Source organism: Eubalaena glacialis, chromosome 15, assembly GCF_028564815.1.
Source record: "Eubalaena glacialis isolate mEubGla1 chromosome 15, mEubGla1.1.hap2.+ XY, whole genome shotgun sequence".
In the NCBI taxonomy this organism is placed as follows: domain Eukaryota; kingdom Metazoa; phylum Chordata; class Mammalia; order Artiodactyla; family Balaenidae; genus Eubalaena; species Eubalaena glacialis.
This window is the reverse complement of record NC_083730.1, coordinates 20,017,576-20,031,882: the sequence shown is the minus strand read 5'-3', so window position 1 is coordinate 20,031,882 and position 14,307 is coordinate 20,017,576. Positions and strand designations below refer to the sequence as shown.

The following is a 14,307-nucleotide window of genomic DNA, read 5'->3' as shown; positions in this document are numbered from 1 at the left end:
TAAACAGTCCTAAACAAATCGAACTCTGTTTTACTTTAGAAGAGAAACAAACTGCCACACGCACCCACCTAGTCAAGGCATCTTCGTCTTGTCAGATGAAGTCAAAACCCCAGGCCTAACCGTCTCTTTTTATGGGTACCAGAGCCAGCCCTACAAAGGTAGACCCGCGCATCACTCGGGAGCCCCGCGTCTGGCCACTTACAGGATGACGCTGATAGAATACGAAATAAGAAGCATGTATCTCCTTATCACTTAGAAGCAGGGCTGATTTAGGCATAAACAAATGATCGGCAGAGAGAATCAAATTACGAGGACTCCGTCATCTTGGCCTGATGTCCTCTTTCAAAAGAAAAAAGATGGGAGTACGGCCTTCCAACACAAACTTGGCTGAGCGATGAAGTCGGATGATTAAAAAGGCTGACTAGGTGTCTTGGACGGATGGAGATACTATTGTAAGGACAAAGAGATACAGAAAGTGCTTGCAATATTTCCTAAGTTCAGAAAAAGCAAGTGGCCTCCATTAGGTAGAATTTTTCTGAATGCACTTGAGACCCTGGTCTAAGTTTCTGCTCTGTTGCTAACAAGCTGCATGTTTTTCTCTAGTGGTTACTCTGTTACATTGCCAGTGTTTATCACAATTATCATTAGCTGTTAATTTCTAGATACCTACAATGCCTCAAGGCTATGCTAAGCACATTATATATTTTTTTGTAATTTATTTATCACAATATCCTTAGGAGGTATGTATATTTTCCCCATTTTTCAGGGAAGTAGTCAAGGATAATTACATCACATGCTCAGAGCCAGGTAGCTAGCTAGTAAGTGGCATAGCCAACTGAAAACCCAAGTGATCAGAGTCCATGCTCTTAACCACTAGATGATACTGTTTCTGTTACAGAAATGCTATTCTGGAATGTCTGGATTTTCTAAGGGATCTGCCTGGGCCAAAGTTGTGCATTCTAACCAGTGACTTAGAGGTATTGAGGGTCATTCTACAGTGAGATGAAATTTCTGAATATTTAATTTATTCCGTATCGTCAAATACTTGCTAAATGAGCATCAGCCAGGTTGTAGAGAGCTTCTGGTCTACAAAGCGTCCCAAATAGCTACAGCCTCATGGTTAAGGACACAGAAAACCTTGAAGGCAGACTGCCAAGGTCACTATCCCAGCTCTGCCACTTACTAGCTGTGTCACCTCGGGCATGTTTCTTCACCTCTCTGTGTCTCCATTCTTTTACGCGTGAATAAACAGTAGTACCCATCTCAATTGGACGGTGTAGGAATAAATGATTGAATAGATGCAAAGTGCTCAGTGTGTGACACAGAACAGGCACTATGTTAAGGGTCTGTTAGTATAACAGACATCAGCTCAGTAAGCAGGCACTATTTCTATCTATTTTATAGACCACAAAACAGGTTTGTGACCTAACCAAGGCCCCTGAGTGAGTAAGTAGAGGATATTAGACACTAAATTAGGAAGATCTCTTTATTTCTAGTGGTGTTATCTGCACCCTACTCTACCACTTTTATTACTATATTCATTCACTGGAAATATATTTTGAAGTAATATGCAGAAGGCAGTGAGTTGAGTTTCTATGGGACAAAAAAAAGATGTATATAAAACAAGAAAGACCTTTACTCTCTTCAAGGCGCTTACAAGTGAGTAGGGGGATTCAGCATCTCCATAAAAAACCTAAAGGACAAAACATGCCTGTGTTACACTGGGTGTGATTTTATTTTTTTGAATGTACAACTTTCTCCAAAGGCCAGACCTGCTCTTTAAAATGCTAAGGCCATTCCCCAAATTGGGATGTGAGTGACACTACATTGAATTGTTCAATGATACATGGCATGTCTGGCTTTTAGTTTAGTTGAAAAATATGCTTTGAATAAGTATAAATGAAGAAAGAAGTGAATGAATGAATGAATGAATGAATGAAAGAAAACTTGTAAAAATGCTTTTTTCCCCCTCCCACCTGGGTGCTCCCAGTTTATTATAGGGTTCCGCTTAACAGCTAGATTGTTGATGTAATTTATGAAAGGGAAAACAAAATAGCATTGTTTGTAAAATAATTACTTATTGGGGTTTGAATTTTGTAATTCCAACTATATCTGCCCATAATAAATATGCTTAATTCTGTCTTCTTCTGCCTAGCACTATCGACTAAGCTACAGATTATATGTGGCAACATCTTGCATACATTTAAAAATAAAATTCACATAAAGGTACCCTATGAGGAACCCATAGGTTTTGGTACTGAAATTTCACTCACGAAGCATATGCCTTACTATTAAGCATGACATAAGTGGCAGAACGTGTACCTTTTTATTACATAACAATACTTTCAAATACTACAACAGTTACAGAAATAGGCTTATTTTCCTATTTAGCTTCATGGTTGGAAACATTCAAACTGATTCAACAAGTCTTCATCACCAGGCCATGAATATTCTTTTAAAATCTCAGTTCCAGGAGAAATGAGACATGAATTAAGTACTGCTGCATCCTTAGACAAATTTTATTTTTATCTCCTCTGCTAACATCTCAAGCTATTAGACTTTCTTACCATAAAGCCCCAATTTTTATACTCCACTTATTACTGAATTATTTTATACTTCAAATTCATTTCATAATGAGCAAGCCAGAAAATATTATTGTACCCTGGGCTTATACCCTGAGCACCTGTGAAACAGCCGAATTCCCCAAACAGGGTTACTCGAAAACATTACCGCTAAGAATCAGCCACCTACTTGAAACTGCCTTCTCACAGCAGCTAATGACACAATGATAAACTGTGCCAATTGGTAGAATGAAAGCCATTACAATATTATTATAAGTATAATCCAGGAGGCATATTTAGAATGATATGGGCTGGCAGGGAGGAGGCCGCGGGAGAGAGTTAGAAACTCTGTCTCAGATGATATCAAAATAATTGTTCCAAAACAGCATTTTTCTAAAATCCCTAGATGGCAACAGCAAGTGGTGACAGTGACAGGTTTTGTACGTGCATGTAAGGCAGGTACCACAAGGGTAATTTTTCTGAGAAAACGTAAGTCTTTCTCATATGAGTCCATGTTTCACAAAGGAAATGCTTTTTCATCACCGTGGCTGAAAACAATTGACAGAGGGCAACACACTGAAAAATTTTCTTTATACTTGGCTACGAAGGGGACTGCATAAAAAAAGTCCCTATTCTTCTGTTGCACTGAACACTCAAAATAAATTGAGTGAAATGTAATCCACACACAGATCCTCCTCTGATTACTCTAGAAGTAAACGCTTATGGATCAAGTTTCAAGCCTAGCAGGATACTGATGATGAATTCCTCAGATGACAAAATTAGACTAGAAAGACAATAGTGGGTGCCTCTAAAGCACGGAAATGGAATCCTTAAAAGGTTCTGTTCAAAATCGAATTTGCACATTCTCTCGGAATTCAAATCGATGCTTCTCCTTGAAACTTAAAGCATCTTTATTTCCAACCCTGAAATTTTCCAAAATGCATAATCTTCTGCACTACCTTCATTTCTCTGAAGAGGGAGTATAAGCTCTAGCAAAGCAGAAAACTCCTCAAATAGCTCTGCACCTATGCAACAGCTGTAACTAAAAAAAAAAAAAAAAAAAAAAAAAAAAAAAAAAATCGGAATCATTCACATGCTGCTGTTCTGAGATAAAATACTGGAGTATTTAAAATTACAAACTTTGCACCGAGTTTTAGAAAAGCTCTCATTCCTTTTAAAATGAGCATGTTCGCGTATACACACATACACTGGGACAGTTGAGATCAAGGCTGAGAATTTCACGTTACTGCTTTGAAATGCAACTTTATGTTCAGTTTAAGAATTCAGTGCAATTTATTAAAATAAAACAACACAGCAAGTGTCTGTCAACAGCCTGATAGAATCTAACCTGCCTTAAGAAAATAAAACTTCGCTATTTTTGAAGAAACTCTTCATGCCTTTCAGGATTATTGCTACGTGTTCATTCTGAGAGCATCTTATTTAAAGTCCTTGAAGTTCTATCTGACTTTGATTCATGACTTTCAAACAAAAAATTTAGAATTGCTTGGAAGCAAGAAGGCACACCTTGAAAAAGCAGAGTTGTCAGGAATCGGGAGAAAAAAATGAGAAAATTTCGCAATGTTAGAAAATAAGACATGTTTCAATCGATGAAATATTAAAAGTTTAAAATGATATTCAACCGAATATCAAGCCAAGCATCTCTATCATTCCACAAATACAAAATAAATGCACAGTTAAGCCAGACGCTGCAGAACAAGTTTTTATAATTTCAAAACACTCACAAGCCTGTCATAGTTCTCTCTCTAGGTAAAGCAGCCTTAGAGCAGCTTCTTAGCTTCTTAACAATTAAGCCAGTCAGAGGGAGCCCAAGACTTCACACCAAAATGTGCTCTTCAGTAGAAGTGAGAAAATAAGGTTCAAAATAACAGTTCCCTGAAACGTATTTCTCCTTTCTCAACAAATGAGTCCAGTTTTACACTAAATGCTATTGTTCCGAAATTTCAACAGAAATCTTAGCGGGTGAAATATTGAAACCTTGGTTAAAAATAAAAGAACACATGGGGGTGGGAGGGGAGACACATCATTTGTACCACCTTAGAAGAGACTGCTTAGTAGAATAATCAGACAAAGCTGGCTGAGAAGGCGTCTCCATTGTGGAAAGAGCTAGCTGGTTGTGTCTTGTTGGAGTGTTTCAGGCATACATCCTTTTCATTTGTAAATATAATCCCAGCAGAGCTCAGAAATACAGAAATAACCTTTCACCCACAGTTAACTGAAGAGTTTTTCTTCTCCCTTATGTTTCTTCTCACTTTATATTTAAAATATACACACACCAGAAGACACCTTTTTAAGGGGAGCAGAATTGGATTTCAAGACAGGGAGGATAGTAGAAGAGAACCCTCATTATTCCAAAATTTGGAACAAAAAATATAGAAATCTTTTAGAAAACTCCTCAGAGATTCGAACGCCTAATGGATTAGGTGTTTATATTTGTATGAATTTTATATGCTTTTTGAAATATTTTTAATGGAATAAGAACCCCCAATGAAAACTTAAATATAGAGATTCTCCTATAACCAGCAATTCAAAAAAAACACCTTAACTTCTGTAACCTATAACTGCAGTGAACAGGAAAAGATTGGTTAATGTACATGCTAAACTTCTGAAGCCTTTGGTTTAGTGACTTCAGTATTAACTGAACAACAAAAAAAAATACTTTCTTTGTGATGAGTATTTTCTCGACTTTCAAGGTGTTCCCCAATGTCATGTTACATATTCTGTGTGAATTCTGTGAATAATTCTTTTGCCTTATTTGGGATGATTTAATTGCATTATCCTTCACCTTCTTTCTGCCTATACATTTTCATGACAAGCATAATTTTAATATCCACACTTCATATTTCAATATCACTCATTAGAAAATGGGCACACTATGTTTAAAGTTAACTATTGTGAGCTATCCTAACATTTTAATGTAAACACCTACAGTTAAACTTTTTCACAAAGTATCTACTTCTCTAGGAATGAACTTTGAAGAGGCCCCTCCTTTTATAGCTTATCGCACAATTGGCTTCTTCTAGACTTTTCTACACAGGATGGAGCCCAGGTGGCTGACACCTAGTTCACTTTAGAATCAACATAAATTTTATTTTAGCAAAAGTTGTATTATCACTCAAGTTAAAATTTTGTTCTCATGAAAAAGCATCATTATGATTTCCTTAAGATCAATTTCAAAAGTGATGGGGGAAATTAGGTATTTTAAGTACTGAGTTTTTCAATCATATAAAATTTCTGGGCTTCTAATAGGATAAAAAAAAAAACAATTACCAACTTCTTTTTTAAATTGTTTGTGATTTCTTCAAGCATTTGAGAAAAAAAACTTTTCTTCTAAAAATAGCTGAGGGTATAGAACCTCAACATCATGTTTGCAACCTTCAAATATGAAGGTTTTTATATAATGGAAAATACAGAGAACAGTTAATGCTGTCAGCATTATCCAACTTTTCCTGATATTCCTAAAAATCTCTTCTGTGAAAAAATGTCTCATCCAGACTTTAAGATTTTATTTTATTTAAAAATTCTTTCCTTAAAAAACTGGTTAACCCAGTATGTCATACACATTGAGTTTTTATTTTTCGAGTCTACCTAATGATTAACTCATATCTCAAATTTTCTTGGAGGGTCCAAATCTTATTTTAGATTCTTTAAGATAGTTGAGATTGTTTTCCTTAAAATTCATGTGTTCAAAATTATCTCTGACCACTTAATACAAAGCTTGTTAGATCTTCCTGAATTTAAAGGCAAAAATCAAACCAAAAAACAACTGCAATTTAACATAGACTTTCTTAAAAAGTGCAGTTTGAAGAAAAGATAGCCTGTAATAAGAAAAGTCATAGACTATTTCTAAAGATAAAACTTCATATTTCCAGAGAATTCTGAAGTTTCAGGGATTCTAACTGGGGATCTTAGTGAGACTGTCACTGAAGTTTCAAAACTGAATTAGAAGTGGAGACAAATTCCACCAATGTTTGAAGTAGAATGGTTGTAGTTGTTAATAGTTTCTGGTTAAATGTATATCATTTTGAAACATTCCAAATTATAAGAAGATGAAGATTTTATGTGTTTACATATTGGTGGGCACACTAAAGTTTCTGAAAGACAATGTCTTTTGTTTCTGGGTTTTTTCTGTGTGTTTGGAAAAAATATTTTAAAACGGCACCACATTAAAAAAAATTCTTTTTTTTGCTTTCTAGATTTTAATGCTTCCATGTTAATTTCTAAGAATCATGGACATTTTGTCAAAAAATGTGATTTAACGTGGTATAATTTTCTCTGCACTAACTCATGATTCAATACATATGACAATTAGGCTATACAAAGATAGGAAATTTGCTGGACAGAGCAGTAAAGTTGAAAGCTATTAAGTTCAAGATGATGTATGGTTTCAAAAAGAAAAAACAACATGTAGAAATCGAACAAAGAAGTTCACGTGCAGATGCAAGAAATTAGATAGATAGGCAAGATAAATCCTCCCATCCACAAAAAAACAAAAAAACAAACAAACAAAAAAAACAAAGCTGTATTGTTAAAGTCCTATCAAAAGATGAAGGCTATAAGACATTGAGATGTGGCTGAAAAGAGCAACATACTAAAATGGGAAGAGAGAGCACAAAAATGTTCCCCAGTACTAAGCAGGGCTCCTGTGGGCAATTAGATAGTTGTCAATTTCACACAGCCTTTCCTTTAAAAAAACATCACCCCAGCCCTAACTACAGGCCTCTGCTCTCCAAGGGGACAGACTCCCTTCCCTCCACTGCGCCTGTGCATTGCGACCCTGCAGGCTGGTTCTTCCGCCACCCTATCACTGTCATGCTTCCACAGTGGCTCGAGGTCTCTAGATGCTGCGCACAGTACAAACACATTCAAGGATCCTGCCAGATCCATGGCACAATGTTGGGCCAGGCTTATGTTTTCTCTCTCCCACAGATGCTGCAGTTATTTTCAAAAACAGGGCCAGTCCAGTCCCTCACTCTCCCAATTTCCTGCAAAGATCCAGCCTAATGGCAGCAAGAGAAGTCCAGTCTCTGTCCCCTAGTCGTGCCATAAATAATATCTGATTACAGATGTTACCGTTTAAATTTTCTTCCTTTATGTTAAGGAAGAGAAAGGGCCCATTTCGAAAAGAAGAAGAAAAAAAAGTGAGTTGACAGAACAGATTGTGACAGATTTATTACTATTTATCATGGTAAATATGTATTGAAGAAAACATATAAATGTCTTTATCTAGTCATAATCACTCCAAAAGAAACCTTTTATTATCCCCAATTTTTTATTTGTCATAAAAATATTCATACATATTGAACTAAGTTTTAGAAGTAGCTCTTATGGGATAAAAATTATTTGAGCTTAAAAACAGGACTAAGCATGGCAGAGGTCTAAATATACAAAAATATAGATCTACTGGGGCAAAAGTGTTACAGTATCTAATACAGATCGTCTCTTTAGATCAAATTGAAATATATATTTTGTGCAGTGATAAGGCATGTGGATTTTGTTATCAGTAATAAGCAATCCAATTCATATAACAAAGCAACATAAACTAAGTTAAATTGCTATTAAGAGAGAGCTGAGATTTGTTTAAGTAATGACAATAAATAGATGACTGGATTCTAAAATCAACCAAACTAACTTCTTCTTGCTTAAAACAAACAAACAAAAAACAAAACAAACAAAAAAATAACAAGGATAAAATTTCCATTTCAACTGAGTTTTCCTCCTTATCTTTCAAAAAAGCGTTCCTTATGGACCAAAATACCAAAATTTTCCTTAAGGACAATTAAAACGTTCAGCCAACATAAATTCTCAAAGAAGAGGAAACCCTAAGCTGACCACCAAAAGCCAAAAATTAAATAATACAAACTACATTTCCAATGCCTGATTTACTGGGAAGAAAGGAAAGATACTTTTATACTTCTGAACATTTGACAACATATCAGCAACACATAATTGTCTTAACAGCAAAGGAAAAAACTATACCAGTGAAATTTTCTATAGTGGCCAGTTAGCTCTACAGAAATACTTAAAAATTTACAATGAATTATGAGAAATTGCTGTTGACAATGATTAAATGGATAGATAATATCTACTGCCACACCAAAGCACTCCTTAGAAACTGTGCAAATTTCTGCATAATTTTAGCACTGGAAAAAATAAACTAAGTTTATTTGAATATGAGGCATAAACAGTGTACTATAGCTTTAAGTTTTGCATGGCTTTTATAGCAAAGAGCTATTCTATCATTTTAGAACATTCAAAGGTCCACTTATTGTATTTAATACTGTCCGTATTAGGTTCAGACATGTTTAAAATGTAAACAGCTGTGAGGACTATATCATTTGAAGTTGTCATAAAAGCTATTAAAAGCTAAAGTTTCATCTACATTAAACCTACCACAAATTTCAAGCTTAAAATATGCTTATAAAAACCTGCAGGGATATTAGCCAATTTCAAGACGACACAGAAATTCAAAGAATAAACCACTCAGTATGTTTTTAAATGACTTATTGGTAGTCCAAAGCGACTATTTTATACACCATTGGCAGTTTTATTTACACAATATTTTTATATATTTATGGATAATTTTGTGACGCTTCTTCAACATTACCGAGTCTATGATAATCAGCATACAAAATTTGTTTTTTCTCCCTGATAAGACTTATTCTGATATATTCGCTTAATAATTTTTTGGATGCACTGAACTGAAATCAAGTCAAACACACAGGTGTTTGGGTTAATCTAATCGCAGCACATTTGCAAAACCTATTATTCTTCTAATTTATTAAAAATGAAATAAAACTAATATGCGAGCACTGATTGGTAATATTATTTTCAGAAATCTAAATATAATTTTATTTTAGAGTACAAGAACTTATAAGGCTCATTAGCATTCTTTTCAATGAATACTAGTGCCCTACAGAACACAGAATTAAATTAAAACTATATATATATATAAAAATATATCATAGGAAGGAAGGAAGAACAAAAAAAAGGAGAAAGTAAGCAGGAGACAAGGAAAGAAAAGAGAAACTCATATTTTTATTCTACATAAGGGGGAAATTTCTAGAAACAGACCAGTTCTAAACAAAATTAAATTATCTAGGAGCTCGAATTTGAAAATATATATATATATATATATGGATTGAAAATAAGATATCATGTATTTAACTATGATTACAACCAACTTTTGCTATGTTGGCAACTGGAGAGACCGCAGCAACCCCTGCTTATAGCACCAGGTATTAAAAAGACCCAGAATGCCTTTGGTTCCAGCTGGATTCTTCTAGTTGCCACCTGGTATTCCAGACACAAATGGCTACTGATGCAGCTACCTTTGCAGCCTTTATTCAGTCCCCTCTCTAGAAGATAGAGACATTCTCCCTGCACTCTGGGCTGAAACCCATGTAAATTTTTCCCAAATCCTCTCCACAAATCTCCTTTCGCATGCAAATCCATAAATCATCATAATACCGACAAAGAATTTAACCAACACGTGAAACTAATACTCATTCTCCTGAAAGCTCTGTGCAGGTAAAACTCCTCGAACTTCAGGCACTTTTTCAAGGCTCTCTTCAGAGCTTAACCAGCTGAGTATCAACACACCCACCCGGTCTTCCAGGATATGCAATTAATCACTCCAACATGGGTCAGGTGGCTGGAGGTGCAGGGCATTCCTACCTCGGCCACATTCTAGATAAACACACCGCTCTGGCGGATGGAACCTCATTTACTCCTATCTCCTTGGCATCAATACAAAGCAGAACAAAATAAACAATATACAAAGCAGAAACAAGCAGTACTTACTGAAGATGGCAAACCTGGAGGAACTTTTCGAACTTTCTTTGTCTGAACCTCTGAAAGAAAATGAGGATGCTGTGAGGTCCCCTGCATGCCCATTCTCCTAACTAAAAGAGATTATACCACGAAGCCATTTAGATTCGACCAGATTTTCTTAAATCGTGACTTTAGCAAAATGTCGGTACCGCTATCATCTTTTCTTCTGGCAGAAATCAAATCCTGCCTCTTTCATAAAAATGAAGAGATTTAACTTTTTAATGCTCTGGTTTTTAAAAGAGGTTCCTTAGATGGGCGGCCAAGAGAAAACAAGAAATAAGCATACACCAAAATAGTTCTCCTGCTACTATAAGTTAACATACCCACCCAACGTATTACTGGGGTGGGGTGGTGGGAGAGTCATGAGCCCGACAATTGAGCATAATTTTATGGTTTTTTGGGGGGTGGGGTGAGGATAGTTTGAGAGGATGATATTAAGAAAGAAAGAAAAAGAAGAAAAAGCTACTAATAATCACTCAGGCATTCAAACAGAGGAATACCTTACCCAGGGCACTACTGTGAAGAGGCCTCCTTCGGGGGTTATTGCTAGAATACTGATAATACTGGGAACCAGGTTTGGTGGGCGAAAGGGTTCCTGGGTTGCCCATATCCATGTCACCTCCAAGGAGACTCTGCTAAAAGGTTAAAAAGGAAAAACAAACATATAAGGTTAAGTTTTTACATTTGCCACCCCCCAACTGATTGTTAGTACTTAAACCAATGCAATAAAGGAAACAGCATCTGCTAAGCTTGAAACAATTAAAACCCAACATGACAGAAAGCGAAAGAAAAGCCCTCTAAGAAGCTATCCCAAAGTTTGTGAATTTTTAGTTCTTTACTTTGGAGAGGAAGGTAGGCAGTGATGTTCATTAAATGAGATTTTCATCTTTTAAGACGACTAACATTTTCATCTTATAAGTAAAGGGCATTTATGCAAGGCTAATATTTTCTTTATCTAGAGATAGTCTCATATCTGGGAACTAGTCATGCCCTTCCCTTAACAAGAACCAGGGAGAATCTGATTTTTCGAACGCACACAATTTCCCCCTGCTGCTCACATTGGGGGAGAGTGTAGATGCTCATTTCAGCTGGGAACTCTGCCTCTCTGCATGACCCTCCACGAATTCACACAGCACCCCCAGAAGAGAAAATGCCAACTGAACCAGGAGGAAATTCAAATCCTCAAACTGACTCCCAAAATTATAGAAATAGTAGGCATTCTAAGCTAACAGGAACACATTAAAGGACTTCAGAATGCCCTCTTGAGGACTATCAGAAACTAAAACACATCCCCACAAATGAAACATTTACCTGAACACTAGAAAACTTTCCCAAATAGCACTAACTTATCCTGGCGTGACAAATCACTAAACTTTCGAAAATGATGACATACGAAAAATTATATAATAATATCACAGTCTCTAAAAGCTACATAGAAACTTACCCACAGTATATAAATCGCCTGATTATACTCTGCATTGAACACATTGTTCTTTTAATTATTCTGATATGCAAGAAAACCAGTGTAGATACTACCATTTATATTAAGAACAAATTTACTATTTAATAAAGAAATTTTAAAATTAAGTACTAAAAATCTAACTTTATCGTTACTTGTAATCAACTTTTACTGACTGAACTAATTACTGTCCTTGATAAAGTACAGAATGTGTTTTCCCTAATCTAAATTCTAATCACCATGTCACTCACAACAGACTTAGGGATGCTTCACTAACACACTATTCACATGCAAAATACTCTAAATAGGCCAATTATGACTCTGCCCCTGTTCCCTGGTTAACCCGCTGAGAACTGAAAAATTTCACAAGGCAGTCACCAACTAAAACAAAGGGTCCTTGTTTTAAATTAAGACAGTCTTTTTGATTCCTAAATAGCTCAACAAAGTGGCATGTCTTCTAGTGAAAGCAGTTGGTCAAATATGACCCATAAGCTGGAAAATCAAAAATTCAAACCTCCCCTTTCCACCGCCATATAGCTAAATATCATAAAGAGAACCTCTCTATTCCGAGGGATTTTTGTGAGGGCTGGATGAGTCATATATAAAGGACTAATCAGCTACTGACAAGCTTGCCTTCACTGCTTCCAGTTTAAGACTTTTCCAAGGGACACATAATAAACATTACTTTAAAATAAAACTTCGAGGATGAGATTTTAGGATGGAAGGACATTTTGAGTATCAACTCATTTCGAATATCTTAATATTTACCAAATACCTGATACAACCAGATCATTTACCAGACAAAAATCTGACATCCGAATATTCAATTACTGCCTCTTCCGAATTTAGGAAAGATAACAAAATGCAAGGCAATGACAAACTAAAATAGAGAGCTCTTTAAAATAGTTCTCTACAAATCAGGAATCCAACAGTATAACATCAAATGATTTATCACTTTAGGAGTGGCATTTAAAAATTTTAGAATCTCAACCTGAAATTTCGCTCTTGGTAAATCTTACTGACAGTCTGTTTACTTAAGTCCAAGTTTTCTTTGCAATTTCCATCAATAAAGCCATGAATGATTTAAATCACAACCTCTTTACAGTTTGGGAAATCTGCAAATGAGCCTTCATTTCATTGGAAAGAGGAGTTTGAAAACGATATTATTGATAACTCCGTAGTTTAGACATTACCCCTATTTCTGCAATTTTCTTTTTCTAAAATTATACAAAATATTCCAAAAAGGGCTGAGCGGATAGGTCGAAGTGCTTGCCTGTCTTTTTAATGAGCTTAACCATTGCTTAATTCTTGTTGGTCCTGGTGGCAAAGGTTTTCCCTCCCAAGAAAGTAGATGCATTCAATAGGTCAACATAAAAACAAACAGGCTTGCTGTACTGTGTTTGAGCAGCATTCACAATAGAGCTGTGAAAAATATAAAATGATAACTAGATAGCTAACTGGCTGTGGCTGACCTTATTGCTGTTAATTTTAAAGAAAGTCATTTCATGGGCCAGTTGTAAATAAATCACGCATCCAACTCTTACATGACATGAACTATGTATAGTGACACAGGACTCAGAGCAGATAGCACTTACAAACATTTAGTGGCTCGTGCGGATCTTTCTTTCTTTCTTTTTTTTTTTTTTTTTTGACAAAGCACATTCCTGTTTTTTTCTTTTTAGATCTGTTTGTTCCTTTTTCTCTTTTACTCAGACAATAGAATCATTCTTCTAAAGCATACAAAAATAAGCATTTCCTCACACTTAAGGGAGGCTCTAATCACCCCCCTAGGGAAAATTAAGATAAAAATATATGTGTTCCTATTGTAGAATACATTTGTAAATGAACAATGACCATTTACTATTGTCTGGCCTTTACATCACGCACTTAACTCTCTTCAGCTATGAGAAAGATAAAAAAATTTTTTCCACCGGCTGAAAACCTGAGTTTATGAATTTTAAAAAGTTAATGCCATTCAATTTACTAAGGTAAATTAAATATTGCACAAAATAGATATGGCATTCATTTATATACGAATTTACCTACATGTATATATACATATTTATATGCGCACGTATATATGTATATACATACGTATCTGAAGACAAATTTATACTTAGTAGAAGTTAAGTGCAAAAGCTAAAGTCTACTTTCAAAATGGGCAACTTTGCCTTAAATAGGATTATGAAGGTTTTCGGGTTTTCACATTGTGCAAGCTCATGCTCTGCGGTTACGCTGGGTCCCAGTAGAGAGCTGCCTCAGTCTGCCAGGAAACACTGGAAGCAAGATGTGGCATCTCGCAGAGCTAACCTGTAAATCTTAAAGCCAGGGTTTAGCATTTTGTTTAACTGCCTGCAACGTGATGAGCCGATCTCTTCCCCTTATTCGCTCCTTATTTTCTTCCAAAGACCAACCATTTTGACTTAAAATACCCTA

The 14,307-nt window shown here is 35.7% G+C and overlaps 1 protein-coding gene across 16 annotated transcripts in view; it reads right to left on the bottom strand.

Moving 5' to 3' along the window:
• The window catches only part of TCF4 (transcription factor 4), a 354,624-nt gene that overhangs the window by 116,235 nt on the left and 224,082 nt on the right, over positions 1 to 14,307 (bottom strand). For 9 of the 16 annotated variants that reach the window (XM_061170094.1, XM_061170093.1, XM_061170097.1 and 6 more), the window contains 2 exons: positions 10,918 to 11,047; positions 10,383 to 10,432 (listed from right to left, as the gene is read on the bottom strand). The exons of 3 other annotated variants lie outside the window; for them this stretch is intronic. In XM_061170094.1, coding sequence (XP_061026077.1) covers positions 10,383 to 10,432; positions 10,918 to 11,047 — 180 coding nt within the window. The remainder of the gene's footprint in view (positions 1 to 10,382; positions 10,433 to 10,917; positions 11,048 to 14,307) is intronic. 4 more of the 16 variants (XM_061170095.1, XM_061170098.1, XM_061170112.1 and 1 more) reach the window with 1 other exon arrangement.